General features: G+C 39.0%; 1 protein-coding gene across 1 annotated transcript in view; it reads left to right on the top strand.

The window, feature by feature from the left end:
* The window catches only part of large1 (xylosyl- and glucuronyltransferase LARGE1), a 60,910-nt gene that overhangs the window by 23,527 nt on the left and 11,541 nt on the right, over positions 1 to 25,842 (top strand). Inside the window, exons 3-10 of the mRNA XM_027151713.2 lie at positions 571 to 863; positions 3,971 to 4,053; positions 7,763 to 7,886; positions 8,060 to 8,231; positions 16,764 to 16,868; positions 19,143 to 19,255; positions 21,525 to 21,650; positions 22,596 to 22,751. Of these exons, the coding sequence (XP_027007514.1) occupies positions 571 to 863; positions 3,971 to 4,053; positions 7,763 to 7,886; positions 8,060 to 8,231; positions 16,764 to 16,868; positions 19,143 to 19,255; positions 21,525 to 21,650; positions 22,596 to 22,751 (1,172 nt within the window). The remainder of the gene's footprint in view (positions 1 to 570; positions 864 to 3,970; positions 4,054 to 7,762; positions 7,887 to 8,059; positions 8,232 to 16,763; positions 16,869 to 19,142; positions 19,256 to 21,524; positions 21,651 to 22,595; positions 22,752 to 25,842) is intronic.

Raw genomic sequence — 25,842 nt, 5'->3', positions numbered from 1 at the left:
ACTTCTGACCAATCAGATTTGAGAAAGTGCTGTATTATAAAAATAATAAAACTGTTTTAATTTCTGTTTAAAATTGATTTTGTTTATATTTATTTGTTAATGAATAGAGATGCAGCTTTTGGCTTCATTACTCACAATGGAAACATATGTTAGTCCTATAGAGACATTTATAGTAACACGTCTTGAGAAATTGTTCTAGTAAATATTTAGACTGTGTTTATTTAGCAACACCATATGCTTGTAAGCCTGTTCTGGAAGAGTGATTCAGAAAAGGACATCACGTGGACCGCTTCCATTTCATCTTAATCCAAACCCTGCTAAAAAATTTATTAGAGTTTATTAGAACCAGAAAACTGCAGGCAAGAAAGATCTGATATATGTGAGAGCCAAAAACCCAGAGGATGTCTGACAACTGACACCATGCAATTTCAAGAAATGTACCAGGCCTATTTAAATTTCTTATTTCTTATTCATCTCCATAAGAACATATTCCCACGTGGAATGACAGGGTCTGTGTTGTGTTTCCGAATGTGAATTGTAGCTTGAGGCAGACTGTCTTCTCATCCTCAGTGAAGCCGCTGCCTCTCTCTCCACTGGATCCTCAGTCCTCCACACTGGCCCTGGAGCTACGAGTTCGAGAGGTAGAGGAGGAAAACCGAGCGCTCAGAAGAGAGATTAGCCAGCTGCCCAGGAGTCCTACCCACGGCAACCAGCATTCCCAGCACCACATCAGCGGGCACCATGGCAACCAGTCCCAGCTTCACTCCACTGAAGAGGGTACAGGTGATAGTGAAGCTCAGAAAGCGCTCTCCAAATCCAACGGCTCCAGCTGTGTCCAGCAACCGGCTGTAGACAAATGTGAGGTAGGAATGAGGTTGAAAAATAATCCTTTTCTTCAAGATAAGACTTTTGAATAATATGATTGCACAGCCACGAATTTAGGAAGAGCTTGACCATGGAAAAAGGGGGACATTCTGTCTAGCAATCAACTAATTGATAAATATGACACAGTATTCATTCATATTTTACAGTTCTTTAATATACATTTAATTTTAGCCATTACATCTTGGGAACAAGCCACATTGCACTTCATCTAATGTCCTGTAGACCAAACCAAAACAATTCTAGCAATTGGTTATCATGGCACAACTCAAAACAAACAAGACTCACTATTCAGTTTGGGCATAAGAAATGGTACCCTAAAAAGGCTGAGCTGCATTACTGGGCAGTGGTGCTCAAGCAGTTAAGGCTTTGAACTCTTGATCAGAGAATCGGGTTCAAGCCCCAGCACTGCTAAGCTGCTTGTGTTGGGCCCTTGAGCAAGGCCCTTAACACTCTCTGCTCCGTTGGTGCGGTTTCATGGCTGACCCTGTGCTCTGACCTCAGCCTCCAAATATGCGAGAAATGTATATATGACAAATAAAGCCTTCTGTTCTGTTCTCTTACTGGAGGACTTCATTAGTTAGTGTGTAGGTGTTTCTGAGGAGTATCAGTGCTTGCTTCAATTAGTTTATGTTTTTTCTCTTTATGGTTTTGCTTTTTATGGAGTTTTGTGGTTATCATTTTATCTATGCTGTAAACGTGCTTGGCAATTTGTGGATAAATTGGCATTTTCTCTGTAAGCACATGAGAACCAAGAAAGTCAAAGTTACTTAGTGACACAGTGATTGTACATTATGACTTGCAGTGCCCAGTGCAGGGTTAAAAGGATGTACTGTATTGTCCACACTGAGTTTCCAGACACCACTAAAAAAAAAAGGGACATTTGTTTTAATAAATAGCATTTAGTTTAAGACACAGAAACAGACATTTGTAAAGGGACATGGTAGTCTAGTGGTTAATGGGTTTGATTACCAATCAGATAGTCAGGAGTTTGAATCCCAGGTCCACCAAGCTGCCACTGCTGGGCCCCTGAGGAAGGCCCTTAACCCTCAATTTCTCAGTTGTATAAAAATTGAAGTCGCTCTGAATAAGAACTTCTGCCAAATGCCGTAAATGTAAATGCCACAATAGAGGTTTGGAGCTTCTCTTCTATGTCTTAGTAATCAAAGCAGTAGAGTGTCAGCAGGCACTGATTATGTTCATGTTTATTTGAATATAGTAGTTGACCTTTTGTTTGACACAGCAGTCAGCCATATCAACGCTTAATACTCTGCCTGGCTATTAAATTGATCTGAGATGCATCTCCAAGGCTATTACTCTTCTTAGATGTCACCCACAGGCTTGAATCTCTGGAGGCTGCTGATATGCAGGAGCTGAGCCAGTCATTGTCCAAATATTGACCAGCTGTGTAACAAATGCTGTGCTTTGGCTGTTGTAAATTGTTGCTTGAATGCAGTTTGTTGAGGCAGGAGACGTGACGAGGATATAGGTGCAGATAAAGTCATAACGTGGCTGACAGATGCAACAGAGAAAAAAACAAACAAAACGAGTGTATAGAAGTGATAAGTGACTTTCCCTGGGTGTGAGAGAGCCTTTATCACCAGAAAAAACATGAATAGAGAAATAACTGATGGGCAAGACATACACACAGGATAAACACACACACAGTGGAGACATTAAGACATTAAACCACTATCCCATATGTTGTACATTAGACTGTTTGAACAGAAAAGAAAAGAAAAATGACTCACGATTATATTATAAGGCAAAACCCAACATATGGACAGGGTGAGATTTATTTATTTTCATTTTTTTTACATAATAGATATCACAGTTTTTTGCTGGTTTATTACTAATATTCTAAACAAAAAATGGTTTATTCTAAATATTCTACAACAGTTTTTGTGTTGGAACTTTCTAAAAAGTAACATTTATTTAAGCAAACGATGCCATGTGTATGTAATACACTGCACACTAATAAAACAAACAAAAAAATATTGGTATTGTTAAAATTTTAAGATCCTGTCACAAACAGGGACTGTTACAAAAGGGTTTATTGGATTATTGCAAGTAAAACATGCACTATTTTTAAAAAAATATATTTTATAAACCATTTAGAAAATATTTGACATTTTAAAAGCTAAAATTGAATCCATGTACAGTGAAATTTGGGGACGTTCCTCTATATTATCCTTCTAACGAGGGATAGAAATGAACATAACATTTTAAGAATACAGAGCACAAAGAAAAAGTCTTCTATGCCCTATCGGTCTAATAGTTATGCAACATTGTGATGCTGCTGTTTTCTGCTGTTTCAGGCCAATTAAGTGGAACTAATTAGACAGCAATAAAAGCTTTTTTTTCCTCTTCACTCTGTGCAAAATTTCCTGATAACATTTTGTAGTCTTTCATCAGCATAATTGCTTGACCTGTGATCGTCCTTCAGGTCAGTTTCAAACTAAAAGCAGGTGTTAACTCTTGAAAAGAGCTAAAATCAGAGAAATGACTAGCCCAGATACATGAACCATGCAATTTTAAAGACGCTCCTTGTCTCTACTTCTCATTTCTTCCTCCCTCAAGCTTTTGGATGAGCTGATTGGATAAGCTTGGTTACACTGACCCACTGGTGGAAAAGGCTCTATGAGTCAGAAAGGTAGACCAAAAGGCCTTTACCTGTCAGTCAGGATCAATTTCAGCACTCTGTGTACAGAGGGGGAGAGTGTAATCCTTTACTATGCACAGCTCAGCCCTGGAATAGCCACGGTCGGGGGTGTGGAAGGGTTTGAGGAGGATTGGGGAAGATTTCCAAATAGACATACATACAGTTTTCATGCTGATATCTGATGCTGCACCTGTGGCTCTGGGGCTAACACCGTAAATCTGCACAATGTGAGGCACAAGCAAATAACCGGCGCCCTGGAAAAGTGCAATAAACCACTAATGATCCAAGTGCCAAGCTCCAAATGGCAAGCGTTAAATGTCAAGCTCCAATTATAGCAGGTTTTGCTGCAAAATCCTCATCAGTGTCACCATTCATTAGGATTTTGGGCTCTGCTTGACCTCATTAGTGATTTCTCTCATTCCCCAGACCATTCATGTTGCCATCGTGTGCGCGGGGTACAACGCGAGCCGAGACGTGGTGACGCTGGTCAAGTCTGTGCTTTTTCATCGGTAAGTGAATCATCCATCAAACATGGACAAAACAAATGCATAAATGAGTATAAATTTATTAACGATCATCTGGTCATGGCTGTGATATTTGCATTGTTTCTTCTCTTACTGATACACGGTTTACACAAATACTCATTTACATGCTACTTCCTGCATGGTAACTATATACAGTATACATCGGATACAATGAAACGAAGAATCGTTTGAGTGGAAAGAATCTCTTAATGAGTTTGTCTGCAATTTACAGCTATTACACTCACAGCAATTAAACAATTATGAAGCGGAGCAGAGAAAATGTTAATGGCGTCTCTGAAGCATCTGCAGTATTTAGATAATTTTGTGAAGTGCACATTTTTTATCCTTCTCTGTTCATGTGAGGTGATGTGCTGATTTCACAGGTCACACGTATCTTATATGCACATTTTTAAAGCCTTTTTCTGCCATTGGTGATTTACTTCAGGCAGAAATGAAGTGCATATGCAGATTTTGTACACGGTATGTGGATAAATTGGCTTGCGGGTCAGTAAATAAAAGTTTGAACCCTCATGCAATAGTAACACTTTAATTTGTGTGTATCATTTATGGTGTATAGCACAGTATTGTTCACTTTATTTAAACAGCTGAATTCTTCAAGGTGAGAATGATGCTCTTCAGGGAAAACGTCTATAAACTGTGTGTACAGGAGAATAAAGAATCTAAGGATTGCTTGAACACTTGAATCTGAAGGTGAAGATGTGATCTGCAGTGCTTTTTAAAGTCTTTTGACAAATACTGCCTAGTAACACCGAAACCCTGCCAACATTGTCTTTGGCAAGTCCGTTGATGTCTGTAAATTTAGAAAGCATCATTCCGTTTATCTCTTGTACACATTGAGGAAAGAACTGGTGAAAAAAAGCAGATGAAATGTTAGATGCTTCCTTAGAAGGCAGAGGCAGCAGAAGCAAACTATGACCTTTGGGTTGAGAACAAAGTAGAACGGCTGTTTTCATTCCAACTGATGCTCCTGCCCAGCCTCCTTTTTGTTTACAGTGCCACAATCGATATCTGTTTAGAGCTCTAAATATCCAAATCTCTAGAGCAAAGTGGATTAAATATGAACTGGATCTTTATACCTCTGCAAACACTGGAAACCACTGAAAAACACAGCAGTGTCACCAAATAAAGTGAATTCTTGTCCTGACAGTTTCTCGACCCCAGCCACATCACTCAAGTTAGAAAGCAATCTCAACTAGAGATGTCCACAGGACTGTTTTTTGTTAAACATTCATTATACTCTGGTGTATTTCCAAGATAAAAACCACCTGGTAGCTTAATTTAAATCAGCATGATTCTCACCAGGGAACTAATCTGGATACAAGAATGAGTGCCGTATGTCCAGGTTAATGATTGGGATCTTTCTTTGGTCCCAACTGCTGTGACTGCTGGTTTGTGCCACATCAAATACAAACCTCATGCTTGCTTGATTTTTTTTTTAATGCATCCTTCTGAATCCCAGTCCTGGGTCACACTCTAGTCTCAACCAGATGCCCTGAACACCATCATGGCAAGCTTTCTGAAGACAATAAAGAGGGGAAAAAAGGAAACAGACAGTGCCTCCAATGTCTATATGTATTTGTACTAGTGATGCTCCGATTGATCGGCCACCGATCATGATCGGCCGATATTGGTTAAAAATAGCTTGATCGGCGAACCCCAAAACCGCCGATCAAAAAAGCCGATCACGTGACGTAAATTACTCGCGCGACTTTTTCACTCATGCATGCACGGCACACAGGTAAACAACAGCAGAGCGGAGCTTACCAGCAGCAACATGAGTTCTCCCGTCTGGAAGTTTTTCAAAGTGTCCGATAAAGACGTAAAGTTAACCGTTTGCAATGTATGTCGTGATGAAATCCCTCGAGGTGGAAACGGCATTTTAATACCACTAACACTAACTGAATATGCCGAGTATAAGAAATTAAACCAGCCGAAGCCAACAACATCCCCATCCCTCAACCTCGATTGTGTCGCCTGCTAAGCTGCCTTGATCCACGATCCGACCCCCCAGGCAGGAAATATCGATCGGCAATCGGCAGATCATGATCTTGGTGATCGGTAATCAGTGATCGGCCCCAAAAATGCTGATCGGAGCATCTCTAATTTGTACAGTATCTTATGCACGGTGAATTTTCTAGTCTAACTTTGAGACATATTCTCTAATATTACATACATTTCTACACATTAACCAACCTTTAGTTTGTCATAAAATCAATTCATTATCTTAGCCGAGAGAAGATGAATTTGTTTAGTTACTTAGTTAGTAGAAATCTGCTCAGTAAACTTGCCAATGCTTTATTCAATCATTCATCTGATTCGATTGTAGCAGGACAGATTTACCAAATTTGTCATACTGTCCCAGTCCGTATTGCAGTGCAGAGGTAAAAGTTCTTTCTTTTTCCTTGCTTATTCTTCTCAGAGTGCTTGTGACAAAGCCGAGTGACTCTGCTCCGTGCGTTCAGGATCGACCTGCTTTTGGAAGTGTCTATTCCTCCCTGTCCTGAAAGACACTGTTGAAACTGAATAATAACTGATTATCATTATTAAAGCAACCTGGTAGACCTGAACAGTGTAAAGCTCGGGGAAGCCTCATGCCAGGTTTTCGGAGGATACTTGGTAAATCGCTATGGCAGTGCCAGTATGTGTGTGTATGTATTTTCCCAGCCAGGATCTGGACTGTACTGGGAACTGAATTCATTTTCCATGTTAAATAAATGAACTAACCAATATTAAATCTACCTCCCTATTATGCTGGAAATGGGCATGGAAATGACATGCCCACTTGCCCCTAGCCTTTCTATAACGTTGTGGCTGCCACAGAAAACAACAACATGGATCCAATAAGCTTTTAAAAGGACAAAAACATAGAAATATATTACATATATTCACATGCTGATATCTGCTCAAGATAACTGCAGCATGCGTTTGCTGTCAACTGGACACCTTTAGGGCAAAGACCATAAACTTATATACCTGTCTTGAAAAAAAAAGTGTCCTTAGTAATATAAGGTTTAACGTGTGAAGAAATATTTTGAAATATGTGTCCTTATAGTTTGACATTCCAGCTATTTAAAACTCTAAACTACTGAAACGTTCATTTTCACTTTATTTTCTGTATAACAACTCGCACACGTAGTTAAGCTTATTTCAAATTTCCATTATCAAAATTCTGAGAAAATTAGTTGCCAAACGTAGATAGAACCCTTATTCTTCTGTAAGATCATATACTTGCAGGTTTCATCTTGCTGTTTGCTCTGAAACATTAACTTTATTTAAGCTAATATGAAACACACTCAGTAAAGCAAGACATTGTTGAGCCTGTTAACAGCACAGTATGATCATATATGCTTTCATGTAACAGTATAATATTTCAAATACAATACTACAATAAGTTGCTTTATTTGAAAAGAATATGAAAATATCTTCCTGAGGTGACCTTTAGAATTTGTAGTCCGAGAATGCTGAAACTTTAAAGTTTATTCATCGCACAGAGCTAGCTAATATCAGTCAAATTTACTGTTCATTTTATTTGATGTTGCCCACAAAAATGAAGACTTTAGAGAATTTTTTTATTTAATTTTTTTATTTATTTATTTTTGCCAAAATGCTAAATAATATTTTACAATACTGAGGCCAGTAATAAAAAGCATTAATGGTGTTGTTTGTGTGACAGACGGAACCCTCTTCACTTCCACTTCATCACAGACTCTATCGCCAAGCAGATCCTGGCCTCCCTCTTCCACACTTGGATGGTGCCAGCTGTCCGTGTGGACTTTTACGATGCTGACGAATTGAAGGTGAGTCTGTCCTTTGATACTCGTAAAGACATTTAAAGTGTATTTTTAATCATATTCACCTGTATGAATTTAATAAAAAAATATTTGAAGGAAAGTGTTAGCTGTATAAATATTGTGTGTGTGTGTGTGTCTGTGTGTGTGTGGGTGGGTGTGTGCACATGTGTGCGTCTTAGTCTGAGGTGTCGTGGATTCCAAACAAACATTACTCAGGTATCTATGGACTGATGAAGCTGGTTCTGACTAAGACTCTGCCATCAGACCTACAAAAAGTCATCGTTCTTGATACTGACATCACCTTCGCCACAGACATCGCTGAGCTGTGGGCTGTCTTTCACAAATTCAGAGGTATTCAGCACACTGAACTGAACTTAATTCAGCACATTGCAGATCCCAGTATAGCAGCAGTATCTATAACTACATTGTATTTTTCACATCACTGGTCAAGTTCAAAATTAACTACTTTGATTTGTTCAATTTATCTCCTCCATCTGCTGTTATTTCATTGTCTTTTGTTTTATCCGCTTGCAGTTATGTCCATAAGAATTTGGACAGTGACACAATTTTTGTCATTTTCTCTTCGTACCCCACCACAGTGGAGTTGAAAAGAAGCAATTAAGATGAGGTTTAATTGTAGACTTTCAGCTTTAATTCTATTAAGCTTTAAGCTAAAAGCATTAAGCTTTTCGGAGCTGTGCATATTTTGTACAAAACTCCCTCCATTGTTCACAAGCTAAGAAATAATTCGACAAACTGACATAATGCATACCGAGTTCAGATCTGGCAGAACGATTTGTGAAGGTAGAAAGATTTTCCTAGGTGTCCACTGATGACAGAAGTTCTTCACAGAATGCTGGCTGTGTTAAAACTATGAAGCCAGGAGAAGAACTACAACCATCGTTCTGTATCTTTCTGTATAAGTTTATCTTACTACAGTACATTTACAGAGAGACTTACATTTTATCTCATTTTATACAACTGAGCAATTGAGTGTTAAGGGCCTTGCTCAGGGGCCCAGCAGTTGCAGCTTCTGGATGTGGGATTTGAACTCCCAGCCTTCTGATTGAACCTTAACCACTCGGCTACCACATCCTGCCGTGATGCAGTCCCCTCCACATGAACTTATAGATTCAATTATTTTCCTTTAGTCTGTTTTTAATGCACTTAATTAGCTACCTAGCTAACTAAACATTATTACATTACAGTAGCTACCACTTTTTAACCCGGTCTACAACCTACATTTCCATTCATGGGACTTAGCAGCACACTGGAGTTTCCACATTCTACAGGGCTCTGTAACAAATGAGGCATTTATTCACCATGACCATTAATAGTAACAGAAACCATAAACTCTTGGTTCTATTTCATTCATTCATTCATTCATTCATTTTCTACCGCTTATCCAAACTTCTCGGGTCACGGGGAGCCTGTGCCTATCTCAGGCGTCATCGGGCATCAAGGCAGGATACACCCTGGACGGAGTGCCAACCCATCGCAGGGCACACACACACTCTCATTCACTCACACACTACGGACAATTTTCCAGAGATGCCAATCAACCTACCATGCATGTCTTTGGACCGGGGGAGGAAACCGGAGTACCCGGAGGAAACCCCCGAGGCACGGGGAGAACATGCAAACTCCATACACACAAGGCAGAGGCGGGAATCGAACCCCCAACCCTGGAGGTGTGAGGCAAACGTGCTAACCACTAAGCCACCGTGCCCCCCTGGTTCTATTTCAGTTTATTAATATTAACACCTGCATCATTGCAACCAAATAAATCTAGTTATACAGGTGTGTTTAAAACACTATCACAGGGATCTTCTATCACATTTGACCACAGTAATAGCACAGCCGCCAGTGAGCACAAAACATATTATGCTGAGTTGCTTTGGAAGCGTTGGAATCTTGTTATTAAAACTTGTTGGAATGGAAAAGTCCTGATGGATTTCATATGACATGATAAGCCTCATTATTATATTATTTTATAGACAAAGTCAATCCTTTAGTATAGAAATACCCCTAAAATTGCTTTGTGTGTAGAGATGTGTATTAAATAAAATCAGAAGACCCCAGTGATACAGTGTAGTTTAATAGGTAGCCTTGCACAAGTATTCACCATATTCTGTACTGTTACAACCCTGGAACTGAAACGGACTCAATCGGAATTTGTATGTATAAAAATATTATGTACTTTTATACCAGGAATCGATCGAGAACACACCCAAACTAACAGCATCTTGATGAGCAAGCTTTAACAATAAAAAAATAGTTCTAGAAAAATATCAGTATGAGTTTGGTTTAAAAAACAATGAACATTTTGTGACACATCATTAAATCCATTATTTAAACATGGAAAGAATATAGCATTACTGTGTCTATACCTATATAGGGTAACTTTCATCATACCTACCACCACCATGTATCACTTGTTTCACTGAGGATGGTGATCTCAAAATGATGAGCAGCGCTGGATTTCTTCCAAATGTAGCATTTTGAATATTTGTCTCATCCTACCAAATATGTTGGATTCTTCACCGGTTCTCGACCTTTATTCCATAAAGCCAGAGAAACTTTGTGCAGTTTCTGGATTATGCTCATGCCTTGAGCTAAAACTGGTCTGTGATTACTGTGTGTGGGTAGGTATGCATTTTATTCTGTGTAGTAGGCAATGCACGGTCATGATTATAGTAGTATGAACTGGATTCCTTTTTATGGTACCCATTCATTCCTCTCCATGATCAGGATATTCCTACCAGGGGGGTGGACCTGGGATTCGAACTCACAACTTTCCAATTGGTAGTCATACACCTTAACCAATACTTTCCCTACATTATTATAACAAGTGATTTTTACAAATTATTACAAGACTCTCATCCTCCTCAATCATTCAATCTTATTATCATATTAAGAGCCTTAACTATGACCATAAATACAGCAAATTATTACAAATAATAATAATTACAGGGTAAAATACAGTAATAAAGGTCCATGGTCAATAAATAAATGGTGGTTGTGGAAAACGTGCATCATAATAAAAATGAAATAAATATTACAGCTACATTCTGGAAGCATCCACACATGGTTGTTTAGACCTGAACTTCAGTGAATGTAAAATGTTTTGAAATGTTTTTCTTACTAGTGTCAGTAGAAGAGCACATTTGTGTCAGATTCACGAGTACAAAGATGTGTTTTGACATAATGTCATTCAAATAAGTCACAGCCCCAATACATGACCCATGACCCGTGACATTTTGGGAAATATTGGATAAATTCTTGTGCTGAGCTTGTGACGTGATCGGAATAAGAGAATACGGTTTAACGTGATGCTGCTTTGACGAGTGATGCTAGTGTTGCGTAATGTTGCTACAGGTTGGGTTTTGTTCTGAATGATCAACTGGGGAATCAGGAATTCTTCAGTGCTGCACACTCTTTCTGTAACTAGTATGAGTCAAAGGCAATAGTGAATGGAAATGAGAGCTGCATTTACATTGTGCACACATAGCCAGAACATGCTGGCTTAGATTGTCGTCTTCTTCTGATAAGTGGTCTCTAAAATAAACAGCATGGAATAGTCTTGTGTGAAAGTTGTGAGATATATTTAATGGTTTTACAAAATACCACAGACTAGATGGTATAAATGTACTCTTATTCTTTTCTTACAAAAAGATCACAAATAAAAATAACCTTTACAATAATGATCATCCTACTGGGTGTTAAGGTTTTAGGTGGAACCAAATACAACGGCGTTAGCGGCTATTTATTATTTATTTAAAAAAAAAAAACATGTATGAAGTCGAACATGGGGCTGATTTCATTCTGGCTCAGACTGTTGAGTCGGGAAGATTAATTTTATTAGCTGGCATCACTGTCACATCCATAACTCTCCATCAGCAGTGATCGAGAAGAGGCAATTAAAATACATGAGCGAGTGTGACAGACAAGAACGAGCTGGATTACTTTCTCGATAATTCGCTTTTTCAATTTCTTCCAAATGCATTTATATAGAGAATTGTCTTAAGGAAAGAGCGGATGGTTATGATCTTTGGTTATGACAACAATGTCTAGTGTTTAGTTGTGTAGTTGTCTAGACTAGACACGTATCTCATATAGCTGATGTTCAATACACAGTTGAAACACAGTAAAATACTACATCGCTCTTACCTACATTGGTCCTGCCTTGAAAATAGCCGTTGATGCCGTCATGGTATTACAAGAACAATAAACCAAACGTATGGAAAGACTAGCTTTTCTGTTTACCCGCTTGCCATTAGGAAGAGTCACGGCATTACGGACATGTAAATATTAACGGTGAGTAATTGATGTAGTCAAATTTGTTTCTGGCCTCAGATTTAATATCTAAACCAGCCACTGATGCAACATTGCATTATCGAACAAAATGGCATTAGACAACATGCCGTGTAAATGGTTACATATTTTGGTTTGCAAAATGCTAGATGTCTTTTAAAGCCAGGGTTTGTAGATTTTATGTGATAAAGTGAAAATTGATTAAAACACGATGGCGTTCAGGGGAAAGTATAGTTCTGTTTGTATTATAATCAGTATTTTTCAGTCATCAGACTTTCACCATGAGCCCAGGCTGCGAATCAGCAGTGGCAGCAGTTAAATGATGTTTGGTAGCACTGTGAGTGTGGCAGTGTGTCAAGTGGAAGCTCAGTGGGAGAGAAACTGGATTGCCACACACACTCACACACACTCACACTCACACACTAACACAGTGCCTTCATATCTTTCAGTTCCTCTCATGCCTCTCAAGCTCCCAGTAAAGACAGCTCACCACCTTTGTCTCCGAGAAAATGGCAGTGTTCCGAATGAACTCGTCTCATGAATAGAATTTATCATGCGGCGTCACGTTCATGCACTCGTTCTCTCTCCCTTTCTCCTTCCTTATTCTCCACCACTTATTTCCTCAGTTTTTATTGCACACATTTGCCCTGTCTCTTCCGTTCACTCCCATCATCATCCCTGCTTTCCTTTCTTGCTAAATTTCACTTCACTGTCTCGTTTTTTGGGCTTCAATTGATATTTCTGAAAGCAGTTTTAGTTCGAGGCAGTTCTGTAATATTCTCTGAAGTGTGTGACTGTTAGCAGATGTGAATTTAGCTCCTACTCTCGTTTACCTTCCTCGGCTTTTAGTTTCTGTGGTAAACGCATAAGATAAAGTAGGGTCTGTTCTCTAGGGGTTCTTTTCAGGCTTCGATCTCCAAACATAAAAACAGAAAATCCCACTCAACTGCATGAAGGGAGTTGAACATGCAGTGTATTATGGGGTGCACTTGGCGTGTCTGCAATGCACACTGCTAAAATGACAAAGGAGTACTACAGGAAAGCCAGATACAGTTTTATATGGTTAGTTATTACTTACTCTAGCTTTAGTTTCTTTATATTCTATAGATTCTATAGATCCCAAGGATTTTTTGGTATCAATCAATGAAGGCATAACTACCATTCATTTTAACTTAATGGAATGTACTCAAGTGCTGTATGTGGATTCCTGACCATCATGATTAAGTTATATATGATGTCTTTGTACACTATAGCATTATAATATCTTGTCATTGGAACTAAGGAGGACAAAGCGAGGTCCATTAAGACATAGTTTGGAGTGAAAGAATTCAAATAGCGTGTACATTGGAAAGAGCGGTAGCTTCAAGGACCATGGTGCAACTCCTAACCATATGCAAGACTACACAAATGGGGAAATACACAACCGTGTGGGACCAGTGCAGAGCAAAAAAAAAACAGCTGGTCATGGTGTTGTTTTGTTTTCTTTAAAACGTAGTCTAATAGGTGAGAACGTGCATTTAACATATATACAGTTAGAGTATGTACTGTAATAAAGAGGCAAAGTGAGTGATGCAATACATATTATATATATATATGAGCATGCATGTGTGCAGCTTTTCCCCCAGCAGTGAGCTTAGTGTTTTTCAGTTACATATTTCAGTACAAATTCCAGACATTTCAGTTCAAATTACATGTGACACATTATATTATAACATATAATATATATAAATATAATAAAATATAAATATACATTAAGTCTACATTAAATGTTGACCGAATCTGAAACAGCATCTTAGCGAGTAAAAATATCTTGAATATAGTTAAAAGTATCTTATATTCCCTATTAAAAGATAACAACAAACCAAATATAAGATAATTGAAGCCTGTTTTTAGATACTGTACTATTTCAAGCTTGAAATAATCATGTTTGGCACATTGGGACATAATTTTAAGCATTTATTTCTACTGCATTTATTTCTATTTTTTTTACTGCAGCTGTAAAGGAATAAAAACAAAGACAAACTGTCTGAAATCTAATCTAGATTAAAATCTTCATTTGCACTTTTTTTTCTCAGTTTAACTGTAAAATCATGATGGATATAATTGAATGCGAGTGTGTTTTCATGTGGTACTCATGGTGCTGCTTATTTATCTGCCCCAGCATTAGAGATTCTGCTGAAAATTTGATTAGAATCTTCTGCCCCATTTAATTACATGCATGCGTGATACCTTTCCATTTAATCGGACTTAACTGGGTTTGTGTATGAATAAATCTGCTGCCTATCCCGCTGATAACGACAGCACCTCTGATAAGGATTAATAGAGTTCATCAAAAGTTTACGGCTAAACACGACCGTGGCAGCGAGTGCCGTCACATCTTAATTCAACTGATTGTGTGTAAAGATTGTGTTAAGCCTCTGATTATGTGGGTAAGATGCTATGAAATGTTTTTAAGGTAGATGTAAATTTAAAGCTCCCAAATTTTATTCAATGTTATACAAAAGAATCTTTTGTTGTTGTTGTTGTTCTATATTTCTTTTTAGATTTATTTTCACATTCTCTGGGTTTGTCTCTTCTCTATCAGTAAGTTGAATGTTTCCATGACTTTCTGTAGACTTGGCGCTCTGTAATCTGGTGTAGATGCCATTTTATAAAATAATGGCATGTGAATACCACAAAATGATGGGTTCGTATTAATGTAGAAAGTTCTGTGTGAAGATAGATTCTACTTATTTTATGTTTTCTTGTTTATTCTTTGCTCCTGGTCATCCTGTGGTGTTACTATGACTTGTGTGACTTATATGACTTGCGGTGTGTGTTATGGATCGGCACTCATTAATCTAGCTCATGGCCTTCATTAAACTTGCACTGTGGGTGTTGCCTTTCTGGGGGATGGAAAAACACACACACACACACACACACACACACACACACACACACACACACACACACACACACACACACACACACACACAATTATTGCTCTTCTGTCCCTTTCAGGACAATTATTTCTTAATTTCTTAGTATCTTACTAACACACACACACACACACACACACACACACACACACACTTGTGTTATTGCTCTCCATAGTCATCCCCCTAAAGGCAAATGTGTTCCCTTTGCCTCATTTCCTGCTAAGACACCATCTGTGATATTTGTACTGTAATCAGACACCATTTTATTTTATTGCTTCACCTCTCATCCTTTCTGATCTGTGGCAAGAAGTGTCTGTTTTCCAATAGCATATTTTTGTAAATAGGTTCGAATAATGAGTTTCTTCTAGGAGTGTTTTGATGATGTCCTTCATCAACTGTGCAGGCAAAGTGCTTCATATTTCAGACTTTAAGAGTTGTTCTTGTACAGATGAACAGAAGGACTTCAGGACATGTGCTCATGCTCATTCTCAGAAATATACATACAATGACGACCTTATTCTGACCCAGAGTCCAGTCCTAAGCATTGATTTCTTTTAAAGCTACAAGATAATAATGCATTGTTGTAGAGATTTCAGTCGAACTGCACTAAGAAAACAGGAAAATCTTCCACTTGCCTTTGCAGTGGAGCTGTAACTTTACTTTGCTGTTATATTACTGTGCTGCTAAAGTGTCTAACTCATACCATAGTGGTTTAAAATAAGCATGATAGCACACTGGAGGACATGGATTACACCGTTAACAATATCGTGTGACATTACTGGGTTAAATAAAGCACAAATCTGCTGTGGTATAGTTAAAAACGGCCAAGCTCCTGGCCGTGCAGGGTATTAGGGTACGTGTTCCTCTTGCAGCTGAAGATCTGTCTCGCTGTGTGGTGATAAAAAAAACAACAACTTTATGCAAATGAGCAGTCACTTTATTTCATTTGGCCAATCAGACAAGGACGTCATGAAGGTGAAGGCTTTCAGTTAACCATAAATAGATTAATAAAGAATTTGTAAGATAGACTGCAAGTAATTATTCTCTCTCTCTCACTCTCTCACTCTCTCAATCTGTCTATCTCTCTCTCTCACACACTTGTTGTCTCTCACTCTCTCTTTCTCACTCTCTGTCTCTCTCTCTTCTTGTTCTTCACCTATCTCTCTCTCTCTTGCTCTTGCTCTCTCTCTCTCTCTTTCTCACTTGCTGTCTCTCACTCTCTCTTTCTCACTCTCTGTCTCTCTCTCTTGCTCTCTCTCTCTCTCTCACTCTCTCTTTCTCACTCTGTCTCTCTCTCTTCTTGTTCTTCACCTATCTCTCTCTCTCTCACTCTGATTTCTCCCTCCTTATCTCTCTCTCTCTCTCTCTCTCTCTCTCTCTCTCTCTCTCTCTGATTTCTCCCTCCTTATCTCTCTCTCTCTCTCTCTCTCACTCTCTGATTTCTCCCTCCTTATCTCTCTCTCTCTCTCTCTCTCTCTCTCTCTCTCTCTCTCTCTCTCTCTCTCTCGGATTTCTCCCTCCTTATCTCTCTCTCTCTCTCTCTCTCTCTCTCTCTCTCTCTCGGATTTCTCCCTCCTTATCTCTCTCTCTCTCTCTCTCTCTCTCTCTCTCTCTCTCTCTCTCTCTCTCTCTCTCTCTCTCTCTCTCTCAGGTCAGCAGGTGCTTGGTCTGGTGGAGAATCAGAGTGACTGGTATTTGGGGAACCTGTGGAAGAACCATCGACCTTGGCCAGCTCTAGGCCGAGGCTTCAACACTGGTAAGTGAGACTGTAATTTTAGTAGAATTGCCACGATGCACAAAAATCCATTTGGCTGAGATTTCAAAAATATGCTCTTGATGAATGTCTCAGATTTCCATTTCCAACATTTTGAAAGTACAATAATTGAAAGCTAATAATAGCACAGTGTTTACAAAGTGTTATGTGATCCTTTCAGACTCTTACCAGCATATAACGAACCAATTAAACAATTAAAGGTAAATGAAACCTTAGTTCCCTCGCACAGGGTTTTTTATTCCACATTCTACTGTTAGCAAGTTGTTCTGTCAGCATCATGTTACACTCTCTGTCAGAGGGGCGAGTAAGTCACACATGTGCAAGTCACAAGTAAGTCTCAAGTCACGAATGTCAAGTCAAAGACAAGTCGAGTCTTTTTTAATATTTGTCAAGCAAGTCTCAAGTCTCAAATTTGCGACTTAAGTCGGACTAGAGTCAAGTCATATGACTCGAGTCCCCATCTCTGCTTTCTGTACTGTACCCTGATTGAGATAAACAGGAAACAGTTTAATGTTGTTTAGTATGCAGATGTATCAGTTCAAGAGTTCTGTAATGAACAGTATGATCATGAACAATATGAAATATGATCAAACCCCTACATTTTACCTGTAGTATAAAATAACTATAACATTGTTAATGGCCTGAGCTGCAGGCCATTAACATTTCCTGCAGCGGTGCTTTAGTCCACCAGATTTTGAATGTATTTGAGGTAAACACATGGATAATTTACTTGTGTGAACTATGTGGAAAAAAAAAAACTCCCACTACACACTTTGCTGAAGGAGAATGATAAAAAGTCTGCTTGATCGAGTGCCTAAAGAATCAGATTAGATTCGATCTCCGGAATAGGTTTCTTTGCTTCCGTTACATTTTCCCTTAAGTCCTTTTCCTCTGCAAAACCAAAGAGGCTTTAACAGTGTTGCTATTAGAACTGGTGTGCAATGCATTCACTTTCTATTGACTCTGGTAGCCAAGACAAGCGGCACAAGTCTTTTGGGTTTATAGATATAAACCGTAGATTACAAATATTTCAGCATTTCCTTGTAAGGTTTCTGCAGCAGGATTCAGGAAATATTGTGTGTTTAGGGCAACATCGCCTGTAGCTTTCTTTTAGTAATTGTTCTGCAGCTCCTAAGCAGATGGTATAAAAGTCAGTTAAGTGTAAAATGTTAGTGTGTTAAGCTCTTTCCCCGAGGGAGGACACTAACAGAACTCAAAGTGTTTTGGAAAAGTCTGCCAGTTATCTTCTGTAGTTGTCATGTGTTTCATGGAGACGGAACACTGTTGAGAAATCGTTTTTTTTGGCATTAAAACGCAATGATGAATTAGAAGTCATTAAAAGAAAAACTGCACCAGCACATTAATCTTTAACTTCAGTCTCATCCAAGATTTATTTTATGAGGAATTTTTTTTCCCCGCCATCATTTCTCTGAGTAATGGTTCCCTACTTTACCCACAAGGTTGTACATCTACCTGCACATTGTGGTACAAGTGGGATTTTTGTACTTGCTTCATCTCCACCAAGAGAGTGATGCAGCAGAGTTTTATTCCTTTACTCTATCCAGCTCCATCACTTCCTCACTTGTACACTCTGCTCAAACAGATCAATCTCCAAAGCCTCAAATATCATGTCAATGCCATCATCACCATCATCACTCTCATCACCTAATAGATAGATAACTTTCTCTGAGCTGAGTCATTTTTTTGTAGTCCAGCATTTACTTTCTCTAAACTTCCATGTCGGATTTCTCATTAGTATGAAGCTGAGCACTGATGGAGAATAGCGAGGTTCTGGGATTGTTCTTTTGTTTCTGTATTAAATACTGTTTGAAAATACTACACTGGTACGTTCTGCACACCGGTATGCACTATGCACTTGCAGTTAGTTAACCATGAAATAATTCTGTGATGCATTCGATCCAGCGCGATCGCTGCCACTCCAGAGAAATGGCATAACCCTCATTACTCTTCAGTCGCATTATTCACCCGACTGTCACACCGCGTTCAGCAACACATCCATTCTGCTTAAAGTAATCAGACACTCATCAGTGCGTGATGAGGGCCTCCTAATGTGACTTTTTACTCTAACCATGTGGCTAGCAGCTGACTGATGGCATGGTATTGCTAGGCTTTATGGGTGATGACATTATCAAGGTCATAATTATTGAAAGGACATCATTTGGGGCTAATCATAGTGATGTATATGGCCTAGTCCAATGTGTGTGTGTGTGTGTGTGTGTGGTGTGTGTGTTACAGGTGTAATTCTCCTGCTGTTGGATCGTTTGAGGAAGCTCAGATGGGAGCAGATGTGGAGACTGACAGCAGAGAGAGAGCTGATGAGCATGCTGTCTACATCACTAGCAGATCAGGTCCATACACATACACAACATTATTGTAGATCAATGTATCAGGTATTGCTCAGGTAGCGTTTTGTTTTTTGTTTTTCCATTAATATATAGAAATATTTAAATGAGCAGTTGTAGTCTTTAGAGCCCCCTGCTGCATGCAGTGAAAATTACAGTTACAATACAAACAACACGCTTCACTTAAACATAAAAAAATTGCAAAGCTTCCTTTCCACAGCATCTTCTTGAACTCGAGAGAGAGACTGAGTGTAATTTGACCTACTGTATGTTCAGCTTCAGCAGCTCGGGGTCCAGCACGTCAGATCCACAGAACCATCTATCCAAATTTTATTTCAAGTGCCACACTTCAAGCAGTTAGCTTTAAAGTATCTCTCTGCATATGTCCTCTCCTGCAAAATCAATCCCAGGGCTTAAGGGTTTGTTTTTTCTTTATCATCCATGCTTAGGGTGAGATCTCCTTTCTTTCTCTCTCTCTCTCTCTCTCTCTCTCTCTCTCTCTCTCTCTCTCTCTCTCTCTCTCTCTCGCTCTGTGTGAAATGCCATCTTTAAGCACCTCAGAGAGAGCTTTTGAGAACATGAGTGGCTTAAGGACCTGGAGAGAGATTCTGCCCTTGTCCTTCAGCTATTGATGTTCTCTCTTGCTCTACTTGCTGTTATCTCCTCTTATGTCATTCTTCTTCATTCTCTGATGCCCATTTATAATGATTCTGCCATCACTGACCTCAGCATAAAATATCTTTCTGTACATTTCTACAAATTAAGAAGACATTGAAACACATCTTTACCAGTAAACGTGGCCATATTTTGATATCACATGCATTGCTTTTATTTACTTTGGCATTTTAAATCCTTGATCTGTCTCTCTGGCAGGATGCAAGAATGAGACCAAACAAGACTGTCTGCATATAGGATAGACTTTTTGTTTAATAGTGTTCAATAGTATAAATGTTGTAGAACTTAAGTTACAGCAGATTCAGGCAACGATTTTGACTTTTTATTTTTTATGTAATAGGACAAAAATGCAGCTTGTCCCGTGACAGAGAAACGGAAAAAGCATAAACTCCTCTGTCCTGAAGGCTTAGCCGTGACGTAACCGAGCATCACAATCCTCTGACACCTGAGACACACTCCATAAATGTTAAATTAACATCATGTAACAGAAATGCTCAGCGTATTTTAAAACAACAGCACATATTTTTAAACATATTCTTAGCCTTATTTTTTGCGCAGTGTCCGTGTGAATCCACGTGAATGAGCTGTTACTATAGAAACAGTAACATATTAGAATGAGTGTGTTAATGTGCAGCTATTGTTAACTTTATGTCAGTCAGAGCTGCGGTTCTGGAAAAATAATTCACTTCGTCTGATTCGAAAATTCAACATGCTGTGGTAAAATACTTGAATGTTGACATTAGACAAAACAATGATTTCATTCATTCGAATTTTTCCCATACACTTTTCATACATGGGCTGTTTGTGCTATGATCAGTGTCTACAGAGCAAGTGACTCAGCCAGCATTCACATGCTAACCATGACCTCAGTGACATCGTTACATTTACAGCAGTGGGTTTTTTTGTACAGAAGTGCTTTGTAGTCTCCACCGAACAACTTCTACTCAATCTAACACACACGTCTGAGACTAGACACATCATTACACTAAAACCCTGTTAGACAGGACGGTTTCATTGGTTTTAGCTGCTTGTGGTGTTGAGCCATCGTGTCCTGGAGTGTGGGTCTAGCACGCTTCTGCTTTGCCGCACTGCTTACCCAGGCATAACGCACAAATATGCCAAAAAAATTATTATGGAAGTCTATTAGGAATGCTTTCAGTGCATTATGATGATTCTTAAATCGCTTGAATCACTCACGCAAATTACTGTTTAGTGTATTGGAAATGTTCTTAATTTTCAAATATCTGTTTTGAAGTCAAATTGAAAACCATTGAATCGTGAATCACAATGATTTACTGTCACCTCCCTAATACTGTTCATTTCACAGTAATAGCTTTTACAAACAAACTTTTACTTTCCATGCTCTTAGGTGAATGAATGTAATAACTGTAGTCAGTAACTCCACACCTCCTTATCATGGAAATATGGTTTAAAATGGGAGATTGTGATACTTTCTAAACACAACGAGGCAGTTCATCTCGCAAAATCACCGTTTATTCCTGCTTTTTTTTTCTGTGGAGTGAGTAGGAGGCACGAGAGCTGCAAGGTCTGTTTGTAGCTGATGTAATGGAATGTGAGATGTCGTTCTTGTGCTTTGCAGGACATCTTTAACGCTGTGATCAAACAGAACCCCTTCCTGGTGCACCAGCTGCCCTGCTTCTGGAATGTCCAGCTGTCTGATCACACACGCTCTGAGAAGTGCTACAGAGATGTGTCCGACCTCAAGGTGAGGAAGAAGAGAAGGCGAGACTGAAAACGTAGAGAGATTCTAGACCTAGTACATATGTAGTGGACAAAATGAAAGCTTGCGTCATGCTGATGAAGGAGAGGCAGTTTAGAAGAGTCAGTGCTGGACTATGTAAGATTTTTCTCCTGCTGACTGTCACCATCTGCTTTTATAGTGTTTGTGTGTGTGAGAGAGAGAGACTGAGGTGTAGCTGCCTGTACCTTCTGCTCTGTCCCAACTTCCGCTCCTCTGTGGCTCTTTAACTCACCTTATCATTTACTGAGTAACAATGATTAGCTCCTCATGACTCCCTAATAGAGCAACAGCACACTCGATTCTGACGACTAAATTCATCTTCTGACTGGTGCAATATTACGAGCGCTTGCACCAGCGATAAAGGGCAAATCTGGACGATGCCACAGGCAGCCACAACAGGAGCTCAGGACAGAATAATTGGCCCTGCTGTCTGTGTGAGAAGCTTTCTCTTTTTTCCATGTCAATCACAGTCACACTAGCCACTTGCAGGTGTAAAAGTTTGTGTATACAGAGCAGGACTGTTCAGTTTCTCCTCCAACAGAAAGACTGTTCAGTTTCTCCTCCAAAAGCAAGACTGTTCAGTTTCTCCTCCAAAAGCAAGACTGTTCAGTTTCTCCTCCAAAAGCAAGACTGTTCAGTTTCTCCTCCAAAAGCAAGACTGTTCAGTTTCTCCTCCAAGTTTGTTTTATAGCATTTGTAAAGATATTGTGTCTAGCATTAGGTGTCTCACTAGCGACATGTGGTGGCCTTTACCCTCCGGAGAAATTTTTGTAAAAACAACAAACTGCAATGTGTAATACAGCAGAGTGCAGTTACAAATGTCATATGACACAATGGGACATGTTAAAATTGTTTCTGAAATCCTTTTAATAGGAATTGTATTTAAATTTCATTATCATATTTGTCCAGGTGATCCACTGGAACTCTCCTAAGAAGCTGCGGGTGAAGAACAAGCATGTGGAGTTTTTCAGGAACCTTTATCTGACCTTTCTGGAGTACGACGGCAACCTGCTGAGGAGGGAGTTATTCGGCTGTCCGAGTGAAACCGACCACAATAGTGAGAATGTAGGTACAAACCGAATAAACAAGCAGTGTAAACACACACAGAGTACACAAGACTAAAAAAAAGATCACAGAGAACTGTAGAATACTATATGAGGTTCACTCCTGTCAGCCGGGAACAGGAAGCTGAGGTGACCAAGTGAAACTATCCTGCTTGAGGTTTGATGTGTTGTGCGATGCTTTTCTGTTCATCCTGATTGTAACATTTCCACTCAACAGCCGGAATGTTTTTTGTTTTTCACACCATTAACTCGAATAAAAACCAGCACAAACAACCACGCCATGCCTAAACTCACTAAACTCACATACAGGTGCTGGTCATATAATTAGAATATCATCAAAAAGTTGATTTATTTCACTAATTCCATTCAAAAAGTGAAACTTGTATATTATTTTCATTCATTACACACAGACTGATATATTTCAAATGTTTCTTTCTTTTAATTTTGATGATTATAACTGGCAACTAAGGAAAATCCCAAATTCAGTATCTCAGAAAATTAGAATATTACTTAAGACCAATACAAAGAAAGGATTTTTAGAAATCTGGGCCAACTGAAAAGTATGAATATGAAAAGTATGAGCATGAGCAATACTTAGTTGGGGCTCCTTTTGCCTGAATTACTGCAGCAATGCGGCGTGGCATGGAGTCGATCAGTCTGTGGCACTGCTCAGGTGTTACCGAGCCCAGGTTGTTCTGCTAGTGGCCTTTAGCTCTTCTGCATTGTTGGGTCTGGCATATCGCAACTTCCTATTCACAATACACTATAGATTTTCTATGGGGTTAAGGTCAGGTGAGTTTGCTGGCCGATTAAGAACAGGGATCACATGGTCCTTAAACCAGGTACTGGTAGCTTTGGCACTGTGTGCAGGTGCCATGTCCTGTTGGAAAATAAAATCTGCATCTCCATAAAGTCAGCAGCAGGAAGCATGAAGTGCTCTAAAACTTCCTGGTATATGGCTGCGTTGACCTTGGACCTCAGAAAACACAGTGTACCAACACCAGCAGATGACATGGCACCCCAAACCATCACTGACTGTGGAAACTTTACACCGGACCTCAAGCAACGTGGATTGTGTGCCGCTCCTCTCTTCCTCCAGACTCTGGGACCCTGATTTCCAAAGGAAATGCAAAATTTACTTTCATCAGAGAACATAACTTTGGACCACTCAGCAGCAGTCCAGTCCTTTTTGTCTTTAGCCCAGGCGAGACGCTTCTGACACTGAGTGTGCACTTCATGCTTCCTACTTTCTGGAGATTTTGGGGAAAAGCAATTGTTTACTGTTTAGTCATTCTATAGTATTCTTTTCTTTGTTGTTGTACCATTTAGATAAAGTTCAAAAGAGCACTTTGAAAAGTTATTTATCAATAATCTAAAGGCAGATTTAAATACAATGGGACTTCAGCTAATCAAGCAATTAGTATAATCAGAAAAAGGTCCTAGAATTCGTACGTTGCTGTATGGCAACAATGTGTAGAGAAGGACTTACAGAAATCTGAAAATCCTGCATCAAAACATCATTATGACATTCAGTTCTCCTGAGAGTTACCAGACAGAATAAAGGAAATATCCAGACCTTTCTGTTTTTCCCCTAGTGAGAAAGCAGCGAGGATGAGTAAATTATCCATCCACCCCACTCCACTCCTGCACACTGAGTTCATGTATTTAAGTCGACTGATTCAATAGAAAGAAAGAAAAAAAATTCATAGGATACAGTAAGAGGTGAGATGATGGAGTGACTTGTAATCTCTCTCTCTCTTTCTCTCTCTCTCTCTCTCTCTCTCTGTGAGATGACAGATGCCTCTGTGGGTAAGGAACACAGATGGGTCTTTCATATGACTGTGCACGCTCATTCTGGGTCATTCTCTTCCCTCATAGCAAGAACAGCAGGTGCTCTTTATAATGAGACACTATTTGTAAGACACGTTGTGAGTGTGTGTGGAAGGATCACGGGAGTATGATACAGATTATGTTGCTGCATTTACTCCCTGATACGAAGACACAACATTCACTGATGCTACGTGAGAAAAGGGCCTTCAAGGCAATCAGAGAAGGCGTCGGGATTTCTTGCTGATAAAAATACAAAAAAAAAAATAATAATTAATTAATTACAATAAATAAATAAATAAGAAATGTTAGCAATATGTGTGTGTGATATTCAGTTCATTGTTTCATAGAATCATCATGCTTGTAATTTAGTATCTGAATTAATGAGAAATTGTCATAGTCTTAGTTCATTTTTAGATTTGGGATGAAATAGCATAAAGAAAGTAATTAGCAATTAATTCATAGACGTTTCCTCCTGTAGCTTCGTGGTAGCTTCAGCAGACATAATTTACCCACTGATTAAGACTTTAGGAGGTAGACAGAGAGCTGTACGTGTCTTATTAAACATAAGCTTAATACAAACGTGACACCGAATGAAGCCTTTTCTTAAATCATTATTTGCATTCAAATTTTTTGGAATAAATGTCAGTCCAACACTAATTCACTCCATAATCAAAGTCTAACAATAACCTGGTATTGAATTACACAATAACCCAGCTGTCATGGCTGAGTTTAAAGTATCAGCCTTGTGGAAGTAGATCAGTGGAGACATTTGAGAGATTTCAGAAAAGCCATTGCAGTAACTTTGACTCATCAGCAGGAGCAGAGCTGAACGGTGGCCAAATGGCACATTTGAGGCGAATCGGCAAGTCGAACTACAGACAGTAAAAAATAAAATAAAATACCCTTTCTCATAAATACCCTTCTTCTACTGGAGATGACTATTATAATGACTTTATAGCAGTATTGATTTTATATTAGTTAGCATACATACACAGACACATTACTTGGTTAAATCCATAATATTGATCAGAATAACCACTGTTTTAAGAAGGAAATCATCAGTAATGCTAACCAGGGGAAATGACGTTATTACATCTCTCAATTTTACAACCTGCACAGCACTACAAATGTCATTATTGACCATCTCTGAACCGATTAACTGTTGTTTCACTCTGAATTTTAGGAAATAAACTTTATTCCTTGGTTTTTAATGATCATGCGATTCCTGATCAAAGTCTCTCCATTCATTACATGTTGAGAGG

Source organism: Tachysurus fulvidraco, chromosome 19 (genome assembly GCF_022655615.1).
Source record: "Tachysurus fulvidraco isolate hzauxx_2018 chromosome 19, HZAU_PFXX_2.0, whole genome shotgun sequence".
Taxonomy (NCBI): Eukaryota; Metazoa; Chordata; class Actinopteri; order Siluriformes; family Bagridae; genus Tachysurus; species Tachysurus fulvidraco.
The sequence above is the reverse complement of the archived record's forward strand: the minus strand, read 5'-3'. Positions and strand labels throughout refer to the sequence as shown.